General features: G+C 52.5%; 1 protein-coding gene across 1 annotated transcript; it reads right to left on the reverse strand.

Moving 5' to 3' along the window:
- Positions 1-176: 176 nt before the first annotated feature.
- CCNI (cyclin I) lies at positions 177-23701 on the reverse strand. The gene is made up of 7 exons (XM_082758873.1): positions 23428-23701; positions 14595-14751; positions 7262-7396; positions 3535-3609; positions 3218-3358; positions 2202-2432; positions 177-1865 (listed from the first exon to the last, which is right to left on the reverse strand). Exons 2-7 carry the CDS (start codon positions 14706-14708, stop codon positions 1407-1409), a joined length of 1155 nt encoding a protein of 384 aa, XP_082614999.1. The 5' UTR covers positions 14709-14751; positions 23428-23701; the 3' UTR covers positions 177-1406.
- Positions 23702-23858: the final 157 nt, after the last annotated feature.

The raw sequence follows: 23858 nt of genomic DNA on the forward strand, positions 1-23858 counted from the left end.
AGACCTGGGAGGTGGTTTCCAGAACGTGGCCAGGAAGAGAGCTGAAACCCGAGGCGAGCTTCTCACAGCGGACCCAAGCACAACAGAGGATGGCTCTGGCATGGAGCTGCTCCCCTGCAGCCTCCAGGTAAAACTGGTCCTGGACCCGGGTAAAAAGCATGAAACGAGGCTCGGAATCCAGGACAACTTTCTTTATTGCTACCAGAAGGCTTTCATCAGTACAATGGCTCCAATACAATACCTTCCTCAGGGCTGTGGAGAGAGAGCTTACAATTGGGACGGGTCATTCTGAGAAACAGAGGTGTAACATTTAAAAGAGACAAGCTTTTAAAGGTTTTACTCTTGGTTAGAAGTTACATGAACACAAAACTCAGGGTTAGGGTCTCTTGGGTTTTTTTTTTGTTCTTTTTTTTTTTTTGTGACTGATAATTACACACCTTTCAAACCTCAGGCTGCCCCAGCACTTCACCACACAGCGCTGGGCACATGCTAAGCTTAGAAACACGTGGGAAAACAAACAGAATTTTCTCATCAGAATTTAAGGTTTACACTTGATTTAGAGAGTCAAGTGTTGGTGAATATCCACACTGAGTGCAACATTTCCTGGTGCAAACAAGAAAAAATACCGTTTTTGTTGAAGTGACACAAAATCTGTTAGCTGCTTTCTGTGTTTGGGAACAGTTACTGCTTTACTGCAAGGTGCAGAGCTCGGTGGCTGGCTGCCCTAGTGTTCTTCTAGAGTACGTTCACACTCCTCTGGTTATTAAGTGTGGAACAGTTTGCAAGCATTGTTTTTGTGTTTTTCCTAACCTTTCATTTAAATCCAGTTTTTAAATATTCTCACATTTAAACACCAAAGTGCTAACAAAACAAAAAAGGCCTTTTTCTTTAGAAAGAAAAAAGAAACCTGTCATGATAGTACAGAACATCATGCACAAGACTTGCAAAGAATTAGAAGAGAAGCAAGCAGAAAGAAGAGCAAGGAGCGGATGGAAATCAGATCAGAGAGGTGTTAATTGGCTGGGAAACCTGGAACAACTCTGCACAACTCATGTGAGCTCTCGGACATGGAGAATGGGTTACAATACACAGGAGCAGAAAAACAGTGGAGCTGACAACACTAGAAGGAAACAATTTTTTGCTACTTTTTTTGTTCAGTTTTTGGGTCTTTTTTAATTTTTTATACTTTTTTGTGTTTTTAAGTGCTTAAATAGTGGAACTATAATTAGCCGCACAAGAAAAAAAAATTCAAAAAAAGGGCTGGGATATTTTTTTCTGTTTTTTGGCTCCCTTCAGTTCAGCCTGAGAAGGTATGGCCCCTTCTCCCCCCACTGCAAACACTACGCCAAGTTCTGCGTGGTTTCTAGAGTAGCAGCTATGGCGCAGCGGGTGCTGTGCGCTCGCAGCTACATCACAGACACTGGCTGTAGAGGCGGACAAGGGGAAACGCTGCCCTCCTGCCTCGAGACATCAGCGCTACAAACAGAGCCCATGTTTTCAAGAGCCACTACCTCCGGAGCAGTGTCTTCGTTGTAGAGGCGCTTGATACCGTCGTAGAAGTCGTCCACTTCCATCTCCTCCACTTTGCGCTTGGCAGAGGCTTGCTTGCAACCGCTGGGAGCTGGCAGACGCTGGTAGAGCGCGGCTGTAGCTGTGACGGGCACTTCTGGCCTGCCGTTGTCCTTGGAGAAACCTGGCCCTGGGACAGAGGAGGGCTGGCATTTGAACACTCCTCTGTTACAGGTCACCAGGGTGTGCTGGAGGGGACTGTAGACATATACAGGATTGGGCAGCAGAGAAGGCTGCGGAGTGGAAAGGTGATGTGCCACCAGCTCCCGGCAGTGGATCAGCTGTGAGCTGTCCATCTGGAACGAGACAAGCAAAAACATTGGTGCTGCAGGGCTGCTGCCGTGGGGAGGCCCAGCTGTGCGACAGGACCTAGGACTTCCTCCCCGGGACGTTTTCTCCCCGGAGCACGGCGAGGCCGCGTGCATCAGGACACGGCTCCTGCCTCTGTCACCTACTGGCCGCAGCCAAGACAAACTTTTTGCAGACCCGCCCCAGCACCAGCAGCACAGCCGTCCTCACAGGTGCCTTACTGCAGGCTGGGGTCAGCAGCTACAGATCCCAGCCCCGTCTGGCCGTGCCCCTGGAGCACCCGGTCCCTCCCTGCTGTGACACCGGCTGCCAGCAGCCCTCACCTGTGCCTTCTGGAGCAGCTCGATGATGAGAGCCAGCCAGTCAGGGAGCAGCTTCTCCAGCTCCAGGCTGACGATGGCCAGCGCCAGCATGGAGCCCTTGAACTGCAGCAGCTGGTAGCAGGCCATGCAGTGCAGCAGCTGCTTGGTGAGCACCGCCACGTGCTGAGAGGGGCTCAGCTTGCAGAGGATGGTCAGAAGCTGAGGCCTGCTGGACACCGCAACCGCGTGGAACTGAGAGGGAAAACAGACACGTGAGGCCGCTGGGGCCACCGACAGGCAGCCCCCCACGAGGTCAGGTCACACCTCCAGAATGGCAACTGACGCATCTCTCATGCATGGGGATCCTGCAGATTAACCCTCAAGGCAATTTCCAGGGTGCTGAACCCACCAACAGCTTGGCGCAGCCCTTCTGGCAGGGCCTGCCAGCCTACACACCGTCTGTCCTGGGTCTCTGCAAAAGGCCACCCCCCTCCACCCTTCTCGACAACACAGGTTTGGCAGTTCAGCTGTCCCCAATAAAAATCCTCCTCAAGTAAGCCAAGAGGATGAAAATCAACAGCGAACCTCAAGTCACTTTCCTTCCTTTTCTCTTTCATCCAAGAATTTCATTCTCTGGCCATGTCTCTGCAGCAGGCACCGAGCACACCCACTGCCCAGCAGCCGTGCGTTCTCCTTGGTTCCTTTCTCTCCTCCTGGCACTCAGCTTTGAGCAAAACCACTGGCAGTGAAGATTCAGGGGCAAGGCTTTCAGGAGCAGTGAGTCACAGTGAACGGCTTGACATGCCTCAAGGCAGGGCCTGTATTTCAAACACTGCCCCTGAAGCGGCACAAGTCTCCTCTGAAACTTTCTGGCAAGGCTTTTATTTTTACTTCAGAAACTACTTATATGGAGGAATTTCAACCACATCCCAAGGTCCTCGCTACCCTACAGGTAAGGTGTTTTTTTTTCAAGATACCTCTTGATACAATATTTACACCCACGGACACCAGAGAAATGCAAATAGCCCCTTATTTACAATGTGAAGGAAATCCAGTGGCGTTGCCATGTGAAGATCCCAGTTCAGTTTATCCAGGATAATCTTCTCCATTCTGCGAATTTCAGCTGGAGAACAACCACAGAAGCTATCCCGAGCCAACACCTTCAGTACTGGAATCCTCTGCAAAAGCCAACACAAAGAAGAAAAGAGAGAACCCATCATTACTATAAAAATCACAGAAAATGCTTCATTCCTGCCCTGGCAAGCGCCAGCTGCCACATGCAAGCAAAGACAGGACTTGAAGAGCACATATTCAGACAACGCTAAGGTACTAAGAGCAACCAAAAAAAAGTTACCTCATCTTCCTCAATGGTCTTTGCAGCAAGGAAGAAGCAGCTGATTGCAATACAGTTCAGGTACTTTGGACGGGCCTACAACACAGAAGAGCAGAAAAGTCGCCCTGTGAGTGTGACGCAGAAATGACGCACGCCCTTTCTGCACGGACACCCTACGAAGCAGGGTCCCAGCTGCCTGCCAAGCACAAAGCCGCGCTCCCTGACGTCAGGCAGGACAGAGATCTGCCAGCCCCGGGATCGGGGTTGGCACCCGCTGAGGTGCAGCAGTGGGGTGGAAGGAGCTTGTTTGTAGGCACTGGAGTAGAAACGGGAAGGAGAAAAGCAGAAGGGCCAGATTATCATCTGGCATGAAACCATGGCCATCCCACCTATCAGCAGAGCGTTGAGTGCTGCTGGGGGGCAGGCACAAAAGGAACAAAAAAAATTAAAAGAATTTTAAAATGCTGTCTTTGTCTATAGAAGTTAAAGCACCCATTTAAAAAAAAAATAAAATACTACTAATGCTGTTTCTTACTTTAGTTCTCAAAACCGTGACCCAGGAATTATTAAGGGAGAGCTGGTCCCTTTTACAGTAAGTTGCATTAGGCAAGGTAAGTTGGATTTTAAGGGGAAAAAGGGATTTTTAATACGCATTAAAAAAAAAAAATGTATGGGCCTTGATGTAGGAGAATAAAAAGAAAACCAGCAGCGTGCATGGGCTTGTAGGTATTTGTGTAGTCCCTGTGATGGACCAGAGCAAGTGCTCAGAATGCAGCGTAACCGCTGGAGGTTTTGCTCAGTAGCAATCTGTCCGTGGGCTCCTCTGCCAAAGGGCTCTGCTTCCAGTGTGAGAATACTGCTGTGCCTAGTGGCAGGGGGCTGGGAAAGGAGAGGCGCTGCTTCTAAGCCCTGTAACAGCTGAGTGGGCAGACAGCTGCAGAGCCATGCCCCCACCTCCTACAGCCTGCTGGCAACTCGTCCTCTTCTGTCCAGCTTACAGGATGCCAGAAGCAAAGGTAAGTGAAAATCCTACACTGAATGTAAAAGTGGAACCTGAACTGTTGCCACGGTTAGTTCTTGCTGGGTACATTGTAGTAGCCAGAACAGAGATGCGCGGTAGTTCAGGAGATCCTGCACGTTACTGTCATGAAATCCAGAAGGTTGTTTCAAGGAAGCCACAAGGGAAAGACACAGGCTTGTTCCCAAATTGAAGATGTTTAATAATATTTAGCCACAGCTACTTAAAGGGACCTTGCTGTGCCTGGAGCTGTGGCTTCCTACCGCCATTTAAACTTGAACTTAAATATTTGCAGGGAACCCACTCTTGGGGGGTGGTGCATGTGCACGTGTCTGCATGTACGTTCAGGAGTCTGAAAGCAAAGAGAATAAACTCCCTCAGGGCAAGACTGGAACTTGTTCCTCACTACACAGACAGGTTAGAAGGAAATCACCAAGTGAGCATAAAAAATCTACAGCAATAAAGGGCTCCAGGTCAGTGTTCAGGGGAGAAAGAAACAGATGTCTAGAGCAGGTTCCTACCATCAGGCAAGTTTATTCTTCCCACTAACAGTAAATATGGACCCTCTTTTCCCAAGTGTGCCCCTTCTAGAATAACGGTGTCATTTCCCAAAGCTCCTGTCTCCCATCCTGGTCTCCTACAGCAGCCTCTATCTGCCTCCTTTGCTCCTCACTGTGGGGCGAGTGCTGCTGCGCCCAGCTGCGGGTTAACTGGGGCCTGCAGTCAGCTACAGCAAACGTGCCTGGGCCCCCTGGGCGGGATGGTGAGAGCCATGGGGCAGCAGCCTGAGCAATTTCAAAGCATGCTCACAGTGAAGGGAAGGGACAAGCTGTCTTAATAATAAAATCCTGCATGGTAGTGCCTGGATTTAAAAAAAAAAAAAAAAAAAAAAAAAAGGAAAAAAAGAGTTGAGCTACATCAGTGGATCAGTGGAATAATGACTTTATGGGAGAAGAAAACGGGCAGGGAGCGTAAAGCCCTGAGCTGTTTGAATAATGCTCACCCAGAAGGGACGCAGAACGAGCTGACAGAACACCTTCCCACATTCCTGCTCACTGCCTGAAGCATGCAGTGAACTCTTACTCATTTGCTCATGCTCTCTTTGTACACTCTTTGGCTGCTGCAAATAACTGAAAGAAAAACTACTCATGGGCATTGACTGTTGGGGGAATTAAAGTATCTTTTTCCCATCTCAGTATTTCAGTAAATAACCAATTTAAGATCTTGAAAATAAATACTTCCATGACTTGTAACTTAAACATTATCAATATTTAATGGTATTTAAAGAGTAGGATAAGGGATGATGTTGCGTTATACTGAAACAAGTCACGTTGAAATTAAGTACGCAGGCTGCAAATGTGTTTTTCAGCTTAGATTTCCTAAGCTGCATTACTTACCTGCGAGCGTTAGTAATGAGATTAGACACATGCAGATGAGGCTGCAGATTTGCCAAGCACAGTCTGTAACTGAGAAAATATGGGAAGAGAGACAAAAAAAAAAAAAGCCTGACTTCACAGCTCAAGGCCAGGGGTTTGGGGTTGGCCCAAAGTTAGTTCAGTCATTTGCATGGGTGCAAAACACAGCCCAGGCTCATGGTGCCCTTTGTCACCATGGCAGGCTTAGAGCACGACTGGCTGACAGGCAGAAGAGCAACAGACCCCAGGTGCAGTATCCCAAATGCTGATTTTTAACCTTTTTTTAACAGTTTCCGTGACATCCCAATCTGAAGCCAAGCAGCCATGCCCCTTCTCCGCTCAGTACGGCGGTCGGACAGCCTCACTCCCACGGCTGGCACCCACGCTTGTTCCCTCCCCGTCTCCTTCACCTCTGCCCATGTGAGCTGACATCAGCCTTCGGTTCCCAGTCGGGGTGGCTGTACAGCGCCTCAGTGTCGAACAGCAGCTCCCCCAAAAAGCACTCACTGGCTGCATCTTCCCCCATCTCCTCAGTGTCCTGCACTAGCACGCTTGCCAGGCCCAAACCTGCCCTCGTTTCTACGCGCCCTCCGGCTAGTTTGCTGCTAGCCCGTGCTCGCAGCAGTTCAAGGTGACCCATGTGAGACTGAATGCAGTTCAAACGCCAGAGGAGCTGAGAGATGGGAGCAGGGACTTTCCCGACTTATCTGTAGGAGAGGGCACTGGGCCTACGTTCCTGACTGCGGGCTCGTGGGCATTTCCTTTAGCTGCGTGAGTCAGTTCAGTGTAAGGCACAGACTTCTCTTCTCATTTAAGGCATAACCTCTGTTCAGACTTTCTGAATAAGCCATCACTAGCTGTAGTGTAGGAGACGGGTACTGTGGGAGGGCAAATTCAACCTTCAAACCAGGTTAAAAGTGAGCATGGAGTTGAAGGGGAAGGGCGTGTCTGTTCCCTTAGGTTAAGATATGCCTAAACGATGAGGGGCGTTACATGAAGGAAACGGGCACAACAGAGGAGAAAGGGAATAGGGCCTTGGCAGGTAAAAGCGCTGGGTCAGTTCCCCAAGAACTGCGTGTGCTCGTCAGTCAGCCTCCAGAAGTGCCTTGTGGCAGTGTGCTGTCAGTTTCATAACCCAAAATTTGGTGCCCGGAGTAGGGCAGGCAGTATCCTGTACGTCTGTGAGAAAAAAAGGGCGTGAGAGCAGAGCAGGGAAGGGAGCATTTCCATACAGCCATGCCACTGGGACTGCACACAGAAATAGCCGAGTGGGTATTAGGAATCTCTTTCAGTTTATGTCTCTGCAAATATTTACCTTTACCACAGCTAAAAACCTGTCCAAAAGGCTGATGGCCAGGGCGAGCGTTTCTGGATAAAGGTGGAACTGGTATTTGAGCTTGGCCAGCCACTGAATGACCTCATCCCTCTGCTTTGGAGAAATGGCTACATCCTGTTGGAGAGAAAAACAAAACTATTCTTAAACACAGGCTGAGCGAGGCAGAGAAGAGCAAACCCTGTACTTCTGCAGGCATTATTCAGCACCGAAACAGAAGTGCCTTTTGGAAAGGTGGTGCCCTGAAGCAGCCTGAATCGCTGCTTTGTTCTCACTGTTCCTTACCCCCCGCCCTGAGAAATCTGCCCGACAACTTTCCTCAGAGCAACCTCAGCCATGGCTCAGAAATGTTACTCTGGGGAAAAGAGGAAGGGCATCTGGTAGGTTCTCGGGTACTGAGGGTATTGTGCAGCTCAGCTCTAGGACGTTTCTTTTTTTAAACCTCCTTAGAACCACTCAGATGCACAGAAAAGCCCAGCTCTAACAACAGCAGACATGCCATGAAGCCAGGCAGGTGCCCAGCTCATGACAGACAGAAGATGGGAGGGAAATGAGCTGGTGTTTTCGAGAGGAAAGGTTTGTTTTCCTTCATATCACGGGGATATTTTTAGCTTAGAAACTGTTAAGAATAGAAAATTCTAAACATAATTCACAAAAGTCCTTCAGCAGTCCAGGTAACTGAGGGCTGGGTCAAAGCAGGTACAATTCCAGCTAAAAACAGTTGGGTTTGTGTTTTTTTTTTTTCCTTTTTGGCCTAAGTCACCATCACTGATTTTTTGGACAACAGCTGAATTCCAGCCACAGCCACAGACTGGCCACTGACATCAAAGCTCTCCAGCTTGTGCTCTGAAATATCTGTAGCTTCTGCAGAGCCGAGCACACGCCTGGGCTCCCTCCAGCCGGGATTATGGGGGTGATTAGCCAGGATGTGTCCAGAAGCGAGGAGTGAAGCCAAACCAATTTCCAGTGCTCCGACAGGGTCCTTATGCTCTCTGCAGCGGTTTGGCTGCTGCCGACATGGCTTAAGGAACGAAGCTGAGTGAAGAGCTGGCTGCCAGGCTACTGGGGAAAAGAAAGCGAAGGGCTTGCGCAGAGATCGCTGCTGGGCCGGGCTGTCGCTGTCCACCCCGCAATAGCAGGGGGGGAAAGCAGCACAGTTTTAGAAGCTGAAGCACCCAGCAGTGGCACAGAGGAAGTACTCCAGGGGAAGTACCCCATCCATCACCAAGCTCCCCACCATATACCTTGCACGGCTCTGCCGAAGCTGCTCCCTCGGGGCCCAGAACACCGTGGAAGCAGGGCGCTGGAGGCAGAGCTGGGGCTCCAACAGGACACCAGCTTCACACCCTGCTAGCACCTGACTGCCTGCAGCTTCATTTCCCACTGGAGCCGAGCTCCCCTCCACCACCACAGGGGACAGAAGGGGAAAGGTGGCCGGGCTTAGGCCCTGGGGCTGAATTCCGGGCTCTGGCCGTGTTACTGCTGGGCACGGGCATGGGTCCCACCAACAGGCGGTCACAACAATTCGCTTGGAAAAACTGAAGTGGTAACACTGCTGCTGCAGCAGCGATCTGGGCTAAAGACACGGGGTTGTGTAATCAAAAGCCGTTTCTTCCAGCTGTACTGGCTGGTCTAATTCAGAGACACTACCTCTGCCTGCACAACGCGCCTTCAGTGCTCCCTCAGGTGCTCCCGCGGAGAACAAAGCCCTGCCTTGTTTCTCTCCTGGAGCCCCGACTGTGCGATGGCGTCAGCAGGACTGTGCCCTGCTCCGAACGCCCCCCGGTCTCAGCTGGGGCCTCTGGACCCACCCGGCACTTGTCAGGGGAGAGGAGCGGCGTCCTCGGCTCCGAGCACTGAGTCCAGAAGCGTGAGCGCAGCGCAGGCAGAATCTGAGCAGGTGAACCTGGGACACGGTCAGGAAAGGGCGGAGTGGTGGCTATGATCAAATCCCCCACCACCACTCTATTCACTGCGCCTATTTTTAAAAGGAAGGCGACAAAGCCATACAAAGGGGCTTGCAGCCCCAGCCAGGTCGGGACAGTATTGCAGACTTCAAAGGTTTCTAGCAGCTTAAGGGATTATTTTGGAAATGCGGTAGCTGGGTGAATCCGGGAGGTAAGCTGTGTGTGTCTATCGCTGACAAGCCAAACCAAAACCATCCCATCGAACACAATAAACGTGATTGAAAAACCTCCCCGTGACTCCTAAATCGCCGCCCCGGCCCAGCAGCTTACTGGTGGAGCCAGCAAGGGCGGGCTCGGGCCCTCTGTCCACGAGGGGAACGGTGCACTCCTCCTAAAAACAGCATCTGTGAAGCGGGGCAGCCGGCCTCAGATCGTCCTGCTGTGCTGCCGCCCAGTCCTCAGTCCTCCCAGGGGCCGTCCTTCTGTCTCCCCGCTCTTCGTGGGCACCGAGAGGCCAAAAGGCAAAATTTTGGACTCGGGCGTTAGCTTTAAGTGGTGAGGCCACAACGGAAAGAACAGCAGTGTACACCCAGCCCCTGGTAGCAACTGTCCTTTCCTTGTGAAAAAAGGTGTTTAGCCCAAACCGCTGAATAACAGGGCGGCTCTAAGCAAGGCACAAAGTGCAGCCAAAGAACAAACAGCCCCACTCGGAGCACCATGTTCCTTGAACAGAAAGGAACAACTGCAGGGTGAACACATCCAGGTGCACGCGACAGAGGGAGGGCTTCAAAGCCAAACCTGGCTTCTTAAAAGGTGTCGGGGGGGAGCAAAGGAGAAGTGGTGAGCCCTGAGCTCTGTTGTGCTAACGCCCAGCCAGCGGGACCCTCCTCTGCTCCAGTCTCTACATGCTGAAGGTGAGGGGATGGAATTCCTTCCTGCAGAAAGCTGGGGTGAAGCCCAGCCTCCTCCCACCGGCACCATTCCCTGGTTCATTACGGCCCAATTTAGGAGACAGGCAGGGTAATGAGAACTGCTCCCACTGAGTTTCCTAGACAGATGGGTCAGTCATTGACCCAAAGGTGTACAGCTGTCATCCCAGCATCATGAGCAAGAAATACAGCACTGTAAAATTAATTAAGCTGCGAGGCCACTGTTCCTTGAGTTATACAAAATTAGAAGCAAAAATGAGACAGGGCTGTGGTTGAAAGTAAAAAAAAAAAGTCCCTCTGGGCTGGAAAGCAAAAGTTCCTCTTTGTTTTGAGGTGCTTTCCGACAGACAGCTTTGCCACTCTGCCTGCCTCTGGTCATCTCTTTGTCTTGCCACCACAAGTCTGCGTTGTAGATCTTATCTCCAGGCTAGAAGAGCACGATGACCTAACGCAGAAGTTTTAATTAGGGAAAATTAAATGGCAGGAGCCCAGGCCTCATGACGAGCCCCTCTCGCAGATCAGCCCGAGCCCTGCAGGTGCCCAAGAGCTCTCCTCTGGCCAAATCCGTGCAGCTCTTTGCAGAGGCGCCGCCTGGCTCGCCCCCAGCAGGAAGCCAGCAGGCAGCTGCAGGGTGCACAGGGGATTTCAGCACCGGTTTGCTCTGCAGGGACAGCCCCGTGGCGCACAGGCAGGGCTCCTTCGTGCCAAGTGCCCGCCGGGGCTGTGCTGAGAGTGAAGAGGCGCAGTGCTGCTGCTGCATTGCCTTAAAGTGACGCTTTCTAACTGCCCGCCACGATTACAGCTGTTAGCTCACGGCTCTCTCTTCACCTGCCCTGTGCTGGGGACTGACAGTGCTGTATAATGTGGCAGGCTGAATGCTCCTGCAGCAGGATTCAGCCCTTTAACTGCACTCCTTTCCTCCGGCTCCATCCGGCTTCCCCCTGCTTGGCACCTCCATCAAATAATGACGAGGTTTCCGCAGCTCCTTCTGCTCCTCCACCTGCAAACACTGCCGCACGCTTGCAGTACGGGACAGGAGGGCCAGAGGCCGGGACTCGGGCTCCACTGTGCTTGCACAGCACAAGGCAGCTGGAAGAACACCTCAGGACTTCTGGAAAATGCAGTCTAAAAAAATATTCTCTCTGAACTCAAACATGACTCAATTTTATTGCTGCCTAATCTAAGGAAAACACCTCACCTGGTATTTTTTTTCTTTACTGTCTGCTGTCCCGGACAGAGATGTTTTGCTCTTTCCCCTACTTGTTTCTGCCTGTTCCTGCTGTAGGCCCATCTGGGAGCACACAGGTGACCTTTATCAGGACTGGGAGGCTTCAGAAAAGGGCAGCAGCCAACATCGCAGCCAAATCGGTCCCTATTTGGGTCTCGGGCACGCCCGTTTGACACCTGTGACCCCCAGCCAGGCCCGCTGGGTCGCTGCCCGCTCGTACCAGCTGGGAATTCGAGGTGCTCTCCTGCTGCCCGGTTTCAGAAGTGGCGACCTGCAGGGTCTGTGCTGACACGCACAGACTCCGGGCGGAGTGGTGACCACGCAGCGTACCGGGAGAGCTGACCGCACTCAGCTCATGTTTTTTTCCCACACTGCTTGGTCGGTCAGTCTGCGATTCACCCGCAACAAAAAGGGCACCAGAAAGAAGGTTAAAAGACCTACCCAAGGGCACGTGGTGAGGCGGTGGAAAAACTGAGTAGACTGAGGTCTCCTGGTTCCTCAGGGTGTACAGGGGCAAACAAGAGGACAGAAAGAAACAGAACAAGCAACAAAGGAGAAATGATAAAAGTGTACTTCTAAATAAAAATAAAGATCTTGGCTTACACACCTCTCTGCTGCAAAGTTACTTGGTAACATGCAGAAGTCAACCTTTGACCAGTCTTAACTGCTTGATTTCTCAAGCTTTAATCACATGAAAACTTCTGAATGTCATCTGCACAATCTGCACATTGTATAACCCAAAAAAAAAAAAAAAAAGAAAAAAAAACAACCAAATAGACTCAGAAGCACTGGGAGGGCTCCAAACTCAGCCCACCTGCCTTTTGAGGCTGAAAAGCCCCTGTGACATCTGGCTTGGATATGCTGCAAATAGTTGGAGCCAGCAGTGTACGTCTAAAGGAGGAAAGCTAAAAGAAATGTACATACCATTAGGGAATGGGAGCTTTCAGACAAAAACTGAAAACTAAACAACAGAAATCATGTGCACTATCAAGACAGAAGTCCGCAACGGATTCTGCATCCTGTACTAAAAATGTAGAGTGTCTTCCTGTTTCTGTACCCAAGAGTTTCTTTCTTCCTTTCAAAGATCTCAGCTCTGACACGTATTTAGAAACTAAATTTTTGTTTTTAAACACTAGAACCAAAAATGTCTCCCGAAGGGTCAAAACAGAAAGTTTCCTCCTGAAAGCATACTTGTGGCGCACCTCCAATCTGATCCCTGGTTTATTTGCACAGGCACTCACGTTTTCTCATTTGCAAACCAGATGAGTCTGTTAAAACCCAGCCCGTAGCCAGTCTACCTTCGCAGCAGGGAATGGAAAGTTACACGTGCCTCAGGCTGCCAGATCTGATACGCGCAGGGCCGCGGATCTCCTGACTGTCATGGGAGATAAACAACAGCTTCGTACAAGTCAGCTTTAGGCTACTGCAGAGGTCCTCAAAAGAGAAATAGATGTTAGGCAGTGTGACCTTCTTCCAGCTACTGCAGAAAACAGGTAATTCACACAACTTCAGCAATTGCAGCGTTGCCCAGATGTGTACTGCACAAGGGAAGGCACACGTGACAATTTGGAAAGCCAGGTGTCAGGAACTGGAGGAACAGAAGGAAGCATTTTATGTGACTACAGATGCTGGGTTCTCAGCGACTGGCGTGGCAAGCCAGGATTTCCCCAGAGCTGACGGCTGTGTTTATGTTCTCCCTTAAAGCTGACCTCTGCGTATTTTACACACATGCACCCAGAAATTTCACTGTGATTTAATGATTATTTACTGCTAGGGGACACGCAGTACTGGGGCATTCTAGCTGATTACCTGGACACCCGAACTGACATGTAGGCGGTGCAACAAGTTTTGGAGGTGGGAGTCGTGTGAAATTGCACGAGGGGAAACTCAGCTGCAGGGACACGAAGGCCTCAGCGTGCCGTGGGCCGGGACCTCATCCCAGGGGGCGACAGCACGGCCCCGCGATGGCTGACTGATGGCGGCGGTGCCTTCTGGGCCACCAGCACCAATGTCAGCAGGGCAGGACGGTTTTGTCCCTGTGAGATCTTCACCCAAGAATCTGCTTCGGTTACGCTCTGTGCGTCCCAGCTGTCTTGTCGTATTGTAGTCTTATCTCCCTCTGTGATAGCCACTGGTTTACCATAAACTAGGGTCCGACATCGTATGGGGCCTGAAGACAGCCACACAGTGTCCTCAACACCCCTGACAACCAGGTCAGGCGTTCGGAAACCTAACTGTGGACTAACAAAACTAACGCTGAGCCTTTAAAACCCCATTTGTTCCTACAGAACTGCAGCAGTTTGCCAGGCCAGAAAACTGACCCCGGCACTGATTAGCTTTGACAGGCACTGGCTGACGTACTTGTTTGAGCGAACATGTCGTGTGAATCAATAGGAGCAACCCGGGATCAGCGGGGTTACTTCTGGCCGCAGCAGCAGCAGCACTGCAGGAACACGGAGGTTAACTCTCATTTCTCATCAACTGTCCTCTCATTTCGCAGTCTGTTTTAAGCAAACCTCGTGGAGCTCACAGGTGTTTCCGAGTGCACACGCCAGGCAGATGCCGGCTAAGCGATGAGCACAAACGCGACTCAGGCTGGATGAAGCAGTGGGCAACCTGGCCCAACCTCTTCGCTGGCCCTGCCCCAAAATTTGGGCAGGAGGTTGAACCACAGACCGGGGCTCTTCCTGAAGCAGGCAGCGCCGTGCTGAGTCAGGCCCTCATCCGGCCCGAGTCAGTACAGCCACAGCCTGCCCCGCACACCTGGGCTGACTCGCAGCAGAGGAAGAAAAGGTGCCAAAGCCGGGCCTGCCCCGTGCCCGTGCTGCTGCAGGACGGTGCGAGCCAGGCGAGCGGTGCTGCTTCGTGGGACAAGGCATCGCTTCATGTGGAAAGCAACCAGCACTTCAGCACCGTTAGCAGTGAACTCAGTCCAAGAGGATGAAGCCGCTTCTCAGAACCGTTGCAGAGCTGGTGCCCGCTAGAGATGTGTGTTAATTAGTCCAGGCACTTTGTGAAATGAGTTTAATTACAGCGGTACACGTACGTGCTTTCACAGGCTGCGTGTCCTGCACCCCAACTGCGGGTCTGTCCCTCACAGGGGAAAGCACCCGCTCGTTTCAGAGGCGAATTTCCCAGCCTCAGGCAGAAGGTGACCCTTCGTGCAACAGCCCGAGTTGTTCCCCAAAAACACACCAGACACTCTCATTCAGGCCTTTACCGAGATGAAGGGTGAGAAGAAGAGACGTTACCTGATTGGGCTGAATTTTCGGCACATGTGCTTTCCACATTTGAGCTTCCCTAGAGATTGCCGTCTCCAGAAGGAGAGACAACCTCTGGCTCTCCAGGGGTCCTGAAAACTTCATGGTAACCCTTGGATCCACCTGCCACCCAGCTGGATACAGCTACCTGCAAAACCAAAGACAGCCTGGTGAGATGCGGAGCCGTGCCCACCGGGTAAAAGAAGCAAAAGAAAGCACAAAGGTGACTGAAGCTGCAGGGACTGGAAGAGGCTGGTGTGTGATGCACTTGGCAGACCCTGCAGGGAAACCCAAAGGGGATGTCAGTGAGTTGGCTGCCCTGGCCCCCGTCCCCCTAAGCTCAAAGCAGCCGGCCCAGGGAGCTGTGACTGCCGTTCACACGTTTGTCCGACATCCCGGCCCCGGAGTCTCGTTCCTTTCCTCAGCCACGGCAAGTCCTGTGCAAAACAGAGCGACGTTTGTTTGGGAATTTAAGTGATTTACGAGCTGAAGCACAACCAAAAGAGCAATGTTTTCCCTCTCTGCAGTACGGTTTGTAGTTTCTCACAGAGGAGCCCGTAAAGGGGCTCTCCTGGCCCCCCACTGGCCTGCCTGAGCATTAACAATGCACCAAGAACCTCCAGCTTTGAAATTAGAAACAAAACACAGAGAAGTTTTTTCTGAGATTCCACCTTGTACTTTTAAACAGAGAGAAGATCCGATCGGAAAGGTTATTCAAGTTGGGCTAATATTTCCTACCATTACTCTGTTTGCACATTTCTTGACAGCATTAAATCACTTAGGCAAAACAATTCTGCCCTGAAGGGTAAATCCATGGGAAAGTTATTTAAACTTTCAATTCCTTTTGTGAGCTCTTGTGAAATCTGAAACAGGTGGATATTGGCCAAATCCTAACCAGGGTATTTCAGAAAGAGCAGCCTGTTAATCCAGCAGCTTACGCCGCATTTACAGGAAATAAGGCAATGTGCTGAAAAAGAGAGAACAAGCAAAGCTCGCCGTGAAAACAGAGAGACTTCACTCACTGCAGATGACAACGGCAGCTCTGAACAGAAGAAGGCCCGGTGTCGTTGCGGGTTTAAGTGCACAGCTGCCACTTCTGTTACTTCACAAAGGTGAAGCCAACATTCAGACGGAACCTGCACAGAGCAGCACTCGAGTCCCACTCACAGCCTTGTAGGTTTTAAGTGGCAAATAAACATCGAGGCCTTCGGTACTGAACACAAACCCCTCTTCACTTGGCTTTTAGGAAAAAAATGCTTCTCCTTGAGGACGGGCGAGGCAGCACTAGCTCGGCCCAGCCCTCAGAAGCTTTCTAGCCCCTTGGTGTAAGACCCCAAGGTGAATGGCTGGAGGGAACACCTTGGATCAGGACTCCTGACCAGCTAGAAACGCTCTGCAGGGTCTCAAAACCGCCCCCACCGGCCCCAAAATGGCGAGTTAATTATCCCTGCGGACTAAGTAACCCCTCCTCAAGGTCCGCAAGAAAAATTGCAGGCCAAAGCCAGCATCCTCAGGTGCTTTCTTCTGCTGTGACAGACAGACGGTCCCACCATAATTATGACAGAAATGGGTTTCCCAGTCCTCTGGGCCCATCCTGATCTTGCTCCTGTCTTTTTTTTCCCAGTTTGGGCCACGGGGCTGGCTCCAGAGACCTCTCCAGAAAACATCCCTTTGCTACCCCGACCCCTCCCAAGGCTCTCTCTGGGCTGCAGTGGCCGGTCAGCGTCACGAGCAGCAACAGCAATGGGAAAAGAGGAGAAAATAACCTTTCCCTTCTGCAGCAGGGAGGTAAACCAGCGAGGGCTGAGGCACAATAACCTTTATAAGGAAAAAAAGAAGCAGAATGACGCGCTTCAAGTTTTCCTTGGAGCGAGAGTGGTGCGCAGACTTTTCCAGCACCGAGAGCACACCAGGCGAGTCGCCAAGCACCCTGAGGGCTGAAGCTTGTTTGCATCTAAATTTACATAGCTCTTAATCAGATAAATGCACACCATTAAAATAAAAAAAAAAAAAATCCAGCATGCCCTACGTGCATGCAGTTCTGCAACTATCTGCTCCCGAGCCCCACAGCTGCAGGAGGAGAAGCTGTGAGAGTCAGATGAGGCCGCCACAGACCAACTCGCCCCCGCTTTCTGCCTCCATTTCCCCGATTTCAAATAAAACTCAAGACCGGGGCAGGCGGCCACCCGGCTGCTTTTTGGTCTGGGGCAGGGGGTGGTTGTGCAGGAGGCAACGCGTGGCTGGTCTGTGGGCTTTGTGATCGCCTGCGCTGCCAACAGCAGGCGGCTCTCGCAGACAAAAGGCGCAGCGGAGGAACGAGTTACCCTGAATTATCCCTGAATTATCCCGGCTCCTCAGCGTCCCCGCCTCGCCGCAGCGCTGCTGTGCCGGTGTGACAGCCACACTCTGCGAACGGGATCGCCGAAATCCTTCAGGGCAATGATGAAAACCTCTTTTGTTTTGCAGTGGTTTTTGGTCGTAGATCATTTCAGAAACAAAGAATAATGATACAGGACCAAGATTTCTAGGACTAGAGGCAGCCCAGGAGCTGTTGCCCTTCTGTCACACATGAGGCCAGGCGGGCACTCTGGGCAGCAGGGGTTATTCCAGCAGAGCTCAAGCACCGCGGGCATTTCTGCAGACCGCATCAGTATTTTCTGCAGCCACATCTGCCTCGGCTGCAGCGAGCAGTAACACGCTCTCACAGATGACCCAAAACCAAGACTTTTCGGGGTGGGGGAGGATGGCAAAGCAGGAGGAGAGGAAGGAGACTGCGCCCCTCCGAGCTCCAGCTGGCCATCTGTGATTCCCAGCGATGGAAACCTCGCGTGCACTGCTCCGAGGAGCCATCTCCCTGCGCATTGTGATTAGAAATTTCAAAGCTGTGGGCGGGGGGTGGGATGGATGTTAATTTTAGCATCTGGGGCTTTCTCTCGGCTTAACTCCTTCCTCACAATTCGCTCCAGGCAGGAGGAGGTAGCTACAGCAACGCCTAGGTCTGAGAAGGAAAAAGCAGCGGGCACACACGTCCTTTACGCTTTGTACATCTTTTCATTGCGGATAACAACCCTGAGAGGCCAACGCTCCCGTGAATGCCTCACTGCTGGAAATCACTGCCCGGCTTTCCGTCCTTTCCACCTGACCAAGCACAACAAGGGCTAGCTGCGGAGGACAGGCAGGGGTTAAGAGCAGCATTCGGCTGTTTGCCTTGTGGAAAGTAAGGCGTGCTGTAGCCTGGTGAGTGGAAATAGCTGGCTGGAGATGTGAGACAATGTATGTGAGCGTTTCCAAGCTAAGTGACCGGGGGAAAAATGTTTGGGGATGCAGTGTCAAATTTCACCCTCTCAATAAGCGAGGGGCTGGGCAGCGATGAGCTGACTTCTGTGGAATGAAGTCAAATCGGAATTAATTCCCCCCAGAGACATGTGGGGATCTCAGGGGTAGGCATCCCCCAGGTAAGCAGACGAGAGCACCTCTACCAAGCGAAGCGGTGTGTCGGCTTGTGTGGAAGCAGCCAACAGACCCAAATTCCCAAAGCGGCGATTTTATTCGGGCTGGCAGTGAAGGGCCCTTGCCATTTGTCGGCGTGACTCACCCAGAGCTAACTCCCACAACCTGCTACAAAGGGAAGCCTGTAAGATATTTTGGCAGCATCTTTCAGGCGAGCTCGCGTACATCACACACTCGCCACTTCTTTTCCTCCAACCAGCTTTTTCCAGGGAGTGTAAACAAATGTGACCTCATTTTAGTGCTGGCTTTCCAAATTTAAGAACTTCTCCAAACATCTCGAGGACTCGAGATTGATACAAGCGTTTCCCTATTTAAGGGAGGCTGAAATGCCATTTCCCGTGGTAGGGACTTCTGGAAAGCCAGGCAGGAGATGAAGCCCTGCCCGAACTCGCAGACAACGTCCCCATTCTTTCCCCCTCGAGGCCGGAATGCTTCCATGTCCCTCCTGCCCTACCCCTTCTCCAGTGGCACAAGCTGAAAATGCAGGACGAGGTTTGCAGCTCCTTTTTATCTCAGCATGTGCCCAGAAAGGCCTTTGGTAGCCAATGGCTTAGGCTGCAAACAGGCTGCCCCAGCCAGGCTGCTTCCCCTTCTGAGGCACCCCGTGGCAACGTCCCAAGCCAGCCGCGGCTGAGAGGTGAAGGCTGCAGCCCTGGGAGAGCAGCTCCAGCTGCGTAACGCATGTGTTTGATGCAAAGAGGAGATGGAACTCAATATACTTTAATGAGCTCTGCTCTGAGATTTTGGTTTATTTGAACCTAAAAATCAAAGGAGAAGTTATTAACCGATGGAGGCTCCTTGCCTGCATGGATTAAATTAAGCAAAAACAAAACCCTAGCAAAGCAAACCCCCTCTATGCCATTTCATGAACGCTTGCAGAAGAACCACTTATATTTTATACTCCTTCAGCACTGCGGGCTCATCCTCTGGCTGCTGACAGGCACGCGAGATGCCTCTTGAAGACATGAACTCCTCACAGTGCTTATTAAAGTCAGCCATGGGGCTCAGGCGAACGTTTTGGTAGGAATCGGCCCCGCTACGGCCTGGCACGCAGCTCTCCAGCCTGGCAGAGGCGCTGCCAGGCCAGGGCCGTGACTGCACCAAGTGACACCAGCTGGGGGGCCTCACGGGGACGAGGCCCCGCTCATCGGGGAATGCCCAGGGACCCCGTAAGGAAGGCAGAGGTGGCTGCTGCTGGTGAGGGAAGCCACGAGGCTGTGGGTTGGAGGAAGCTCTAACGAGGGTAACGAGCTGCCCCTGATTAGGGAGGGTCAAGCACCCGTTAGCCAGTGCTTGGGAGAAGCCTATATAAGAGGGCGGCTTGCTAGGCACTGCCACTCTGTGGGGTGGGTGTGAAGAAGGGGGCTGCTCACCCTGCACTGCTGGAGGGGCTCAGGTATGGCCCTTCCCCAGCAGCTGTGGGAAACCAGCAGGCTGTGGTGCCTCTTGGAGGTGCCTGTACTCCACGCATGGAGCTCGGGAGATAAAGGTGAGGAGCTGGAGATGCGGGCCCTGCTGTGGGGCTGTGATCCTGTGGGGGCGGCTGGAGTGCCCCAGCTTCCTTTGGGAAGGCCAGGGTGGGAAGCTGAGGGGACCTCAAGCTGTGGCACTGTGATAAGGAGTGGTGTGCCCCAAGTCTGCGACCCCCACAGCCAGAGCTACTTGGGGGTCTCCAGACAAGGGCCACCACCGTGAGGAAGGGACTGGAGCATCCTTCCTCTGAGAAAAGAGGGAGCTGGGCCTCCAGAGATCCCTGCCCACCCCAGCCAGCCTGGGTTTTGTACAGGCTTCAGGCTCAGAGCAGTGGTGAGGGCGCAGCTGTGTGCCCGGAGTGGCTCATCAGTTCTGCAGGCACATGCAGCCTCTGCAAATGCTGAAAGCAGAGCAGGAAGCTTAAAAAAAAAAAAAAAAAAGGGGGGGGGGGGTAAACCAGAGCTGGCATTATGTAATGTCTCGCTGCTAGCCTCCTCAAAGGAAAGGCAACACATACAGAGCACGATCGCCTTCTCCCACCGCCAGTGCAACCTCTTCTAAATCACTGCGGGCTGGAGGAAGTCACTCCGAGGAAAATCAAGCTCACAAAGTCTCTAAGAGCGAGCGGCAACTTCAGAAAACAGGGCCAGAGGCTCTCCTGCTTATACAAGCTAACTCTCTGCAGACAAGGGCCAACAGGCTTTCAGGATGCGAGGCATCACGCACCGCCTTTTGCACAACATAATCCCCCGAAACCAAATAAAGACGATGCCTCCGTGGGCAAAAAGGCTGGAACGGGACTCAGCGATGGCGCTTTGTCTTTGGGAAGCAGTCATTAGCGTAAATGAACAGCAACAAAACCAAACAAGTTCTTACCCAGTTCAACACCCACATCCAAAAAAACATGGGACTACAATGGCTCGATTCCCCTCGACAACAACAAAAGAAAATGTTATCTGAAAGCATAAATGCTCGCTGAGGCCAATATTTTGCTCTGCAGACTCTGATTGGCTTCAGGGTAAATTATCAGTGATTACAGCTAATACCAGGATACAGTGCGAGGCACTAAAAAGAGGTAATTATGAGGAAATGAGAAATTATCTGCTGTAGAAACAATAGATCAATTATGAGGTACAGCACAGTAGCTGCGGAGCAGCATTCTTAAGCTCTGAGGGTACTGTCTCCTCTTTCTCATTAACCAAAGAGAACCCACAGTTATAAAGCTTAATTATCCTCCAGGAGCATAGGCTTGCTGTCTAATTAGCTTCTTGTTGAGACAATATAGAAAAGGACCTAATTCCAGTTGTCCACAAAATGGGATGGCACAGGCTCATCTCTCCCGCCCAACCAGCGTGAATTTAATAGCCTCAGTATCCCTGGTTCTGGGCCTAAAAGCAAGAATCCTTGGCCTATACAAGCTCAGAGAAGAAACCCTGGGTATTGATGAAGAAAACAGTGTGTCCAAGGGCTCATGCTGTGCAGCCCCCCTCTGCTGCTATCACATGTACAGGCATGTTTGTGGCTCTTCCCTGAAGGGAGGCTGTGCCCTTAAAGGAAGCCGGCTCCTCAGCAGCTGTTAGGAGCAGTTAAACCCCACGGTTTATAGGCGAAATTACAGTGGGAAGGTAAGCGTTGAAGATTTGGGGGCTCAAGCCAAGAGCTACCCCTGCAAACGAGCAGGATCTGCGCAGGGCAGCAGCGCAGCAAAAGGCACAGCCTCTGGCCAACGGGCCGTGCAGCACCTCCCTCATCCCAGCACGGGGTGTGTTTGATGTCCGGGCTGCTGAGCAAAACAGAGGCTCTGCAGTAACGTGTTGTTTGTCGGGGAGCTCGCAGGGGAGTTCATTGCACGCCGAGTGCACATCCCCTTTATGGCCACCAAAACGGCGTTGGTAATGGTCACAGTCAGCAAGCACACGGGAAGGGAGAATTGGAGACTGCATCTGCCGTGTACTCAGTGGGGAGACACCTGATATTTTCCTTACATCTCAGTGACTTCATCTTGCTGTTTTGGCCTTCAAAAACAGCTATTACTGTCCTGAATTGTGAAAGAAACTATTCTCTATTGTCAGTGAACCAGAACTCCTCTTGAAATCCACCTCCTTGAGGGGTTTCCTGCTGCTTTGTAGCAGCAGGTGACAGCAGCTGGGTGTGCGACATCCTCGGCCCCACTGAAGCCCTGGGAGCTACGGGGAGCACCGCAGTTTGTTCCTGGGCACGAGAGGACCTTTGGCTCCCGTGGCTGGGTTTCACTCTGTCTGGAGACATGATTTCTAACCAGAACTTGCTCCCTGCTCAAGCAACCAAGTCCTAAGGGCTGTCATTCGGCAGCAAGAACGCTCTGACTAGCTCTGGTGACCCACAAGTCCTGCTCAGCCCGTACTGAGTCCCTCTCCAGCAGGCTACAGAGCAGTGTGAAACAAACGGCAGGCTGTGCACCTCCGCTGTCACCCAGGTTGAAGATCTCATTTACACCCGTGTGACAGCTGCACCAAATCTCACTTCCGAAAAAGCACCACATGAAAAACACCAAGATTAAACCTGCAAATACAGGTGCTCCTGAAAATCCAGTTGGGTGGGAGGTCATGTTTAGTTACTGCTTCTTAGCAGGGTGCTGCTGTGGGTGTGCAAAGGAAAGCATCCTTTGTGTGGGCCCGGGGGGGTATGTGTGCTGGAAGAAGCACCACACCAACGCTGTGTGTGTTTTTGCTTCTTTGCCTGTGCAAGGTAAGCTGGGGAGAGGGGAAAACACGAGACAAACTACAGGGGTGATGCTACAACTGCAAACGCCTGGGTCCAGCTATGGACTTGAAAAGTTTATCCCAGGGCAATGATATGCAAAGACATCAAGTGGCCTCACATTTGGACTGATGTGTATTTAAACCAGTAGGTCTGTCTGGGGTGTTGTGATAAATAATCTGAAAGCAGGGAGATGACACATCTCGGAAGAAAAACATTGACTGCACCGCAGTGTTAATGTAAGATGGCAGCCACATAGCTCTGGGTGCTGTGCTGCCCCAAAAAACCTAGGTCCCAACCCCTGGCTTGCCAGTTTCCTCATACAAAGCTGTGCCAAGGCCTGTGGGGTGCAGGAATAGGGACGGGTGAGCCACAGCTACTTCCCTCATGCAGAGCCTCGGGAGCATCCATGGGGGCTGGCTGCAGCCCCCTGGGACAGTGGGAAAGCCCGGCCCCAGCAGGCATCCTCGGAGCAGCACCTTTTGTGCAAAGACAGAGCAACATCTGTCAGTCCTGCAACGACGCCAGGACAGACGCCACCTTGGAGAAACTTTAAATAAGGACAGGCAATAAGTAAACAAAGCTCCAGTCTGGGCCAGAACGTACACAACGGGAGGAAGGCAGGAGGGCCGTGGTGAAAGCGTCTGAGATGGGTTTGGTTGAATACTAAACTATACATGAGCTGCAAGGAGGGGTGCAGGGTAAGTTGGAGTACAGATACAGGGGGAAGTTCAGCTCCTGCTGGGGCGAGGCCAAAAGATCGGCTCCCCACATCCCACACCAGGGTCCGCACAGCCCCACGCCCTGGGGATGGGGGCGAGCCAGCCCCACAAGGTGGCCGAGCTTCTGTCCAAGCAAACCTGGGTGACCCACAGGGATCCCACAGCAATCCCTTGGGATGAGGCGATGGCGGGGCTGGCTTCTGGAGCCCAACCGCTGCCCAGCTGGCGCAGCCCGTGAGCGGGGCGAGGTGGGCCCAGCCAGCCGGCCCTAAGACGGGGGCACCCCGGGGCCTGAGGGGGACGCGAGGGGAGCCCCCACCCCCTCTTCCCTTCCCTTCCCTTCCCTTCCCTGCCCGCCCCCCTGCCCGCCCCGGCCTCACCTCCCCTGCGCGGCGGCGGGGTGCCCGGCGGGGCCCGGCCATCAGCAGCCCATGGCGGGGCGGCGGCGGCGCCGGGGGCTCCTCCGCGGCTTCTTCAGCTCCGGGCGGGCCCCATGGCCGGGGCCGGGGCCGGGAGGAAGAGGAGGAAGAGGAGGGAGGAGGAGGAGGCGGCGGCGGCGGCCGGCGGGTTCATGTCGCCATGGCGGGGCGGCGGCGACGGGCTGCGAAGGGAGAGGCGGGCCGCCGCCGCCGCCGCGCGGGGGTCGGGGGGAAAAAAGAAAAGAAAAAGAAAAATGAAAACAAAATAAAACGGGGGGGGGGAAAGGGAAGGAGGGGAAGGGGAGCGAGAGGCAGCCCGCAGCCAGGCGGGGAGCAGGGGAAGGGGCGGCGCGGCGGCTCCCCGCAGGCTCTGCCCGCCCCCCGGGCGGGGC

The sequence above is a fragment of the Aythya marila genome (genome assembly GCF_965140915.1).
Source record: "Aythya marila genome assembly, chromosome: 4".
In the NCBI taxonomy this organism is placed as follows: Eukaryota; Metazoa; Chordata; class Aves; order Anseriformes; family Anatidae; genus Aythya; species Aythya marila.

Coding starts and splice junctions, on each gene's coding strand:
- CCNI (XM_082758873.1), bottom strand. CDS start 14,708: ATGAAGTTTTCAGGACCCCTGGAGAGCCAGAGGTTGTCTCTCCTTCTG. Junction 7,397..14,594: donor CGAAAATTCAGCCCAATCAG/GTAACGTCTCTT, acceptor TCTCTCCAACAG/GATGTAGCCATTTCTCCAAA. Junction 2,433..3,217: donor CACTGGATTTCCTTCACATT/GTAAATAAGGGG, acceptor TTTCCCTCTCAG/TTCCACGCGGTTGCGGTGTC.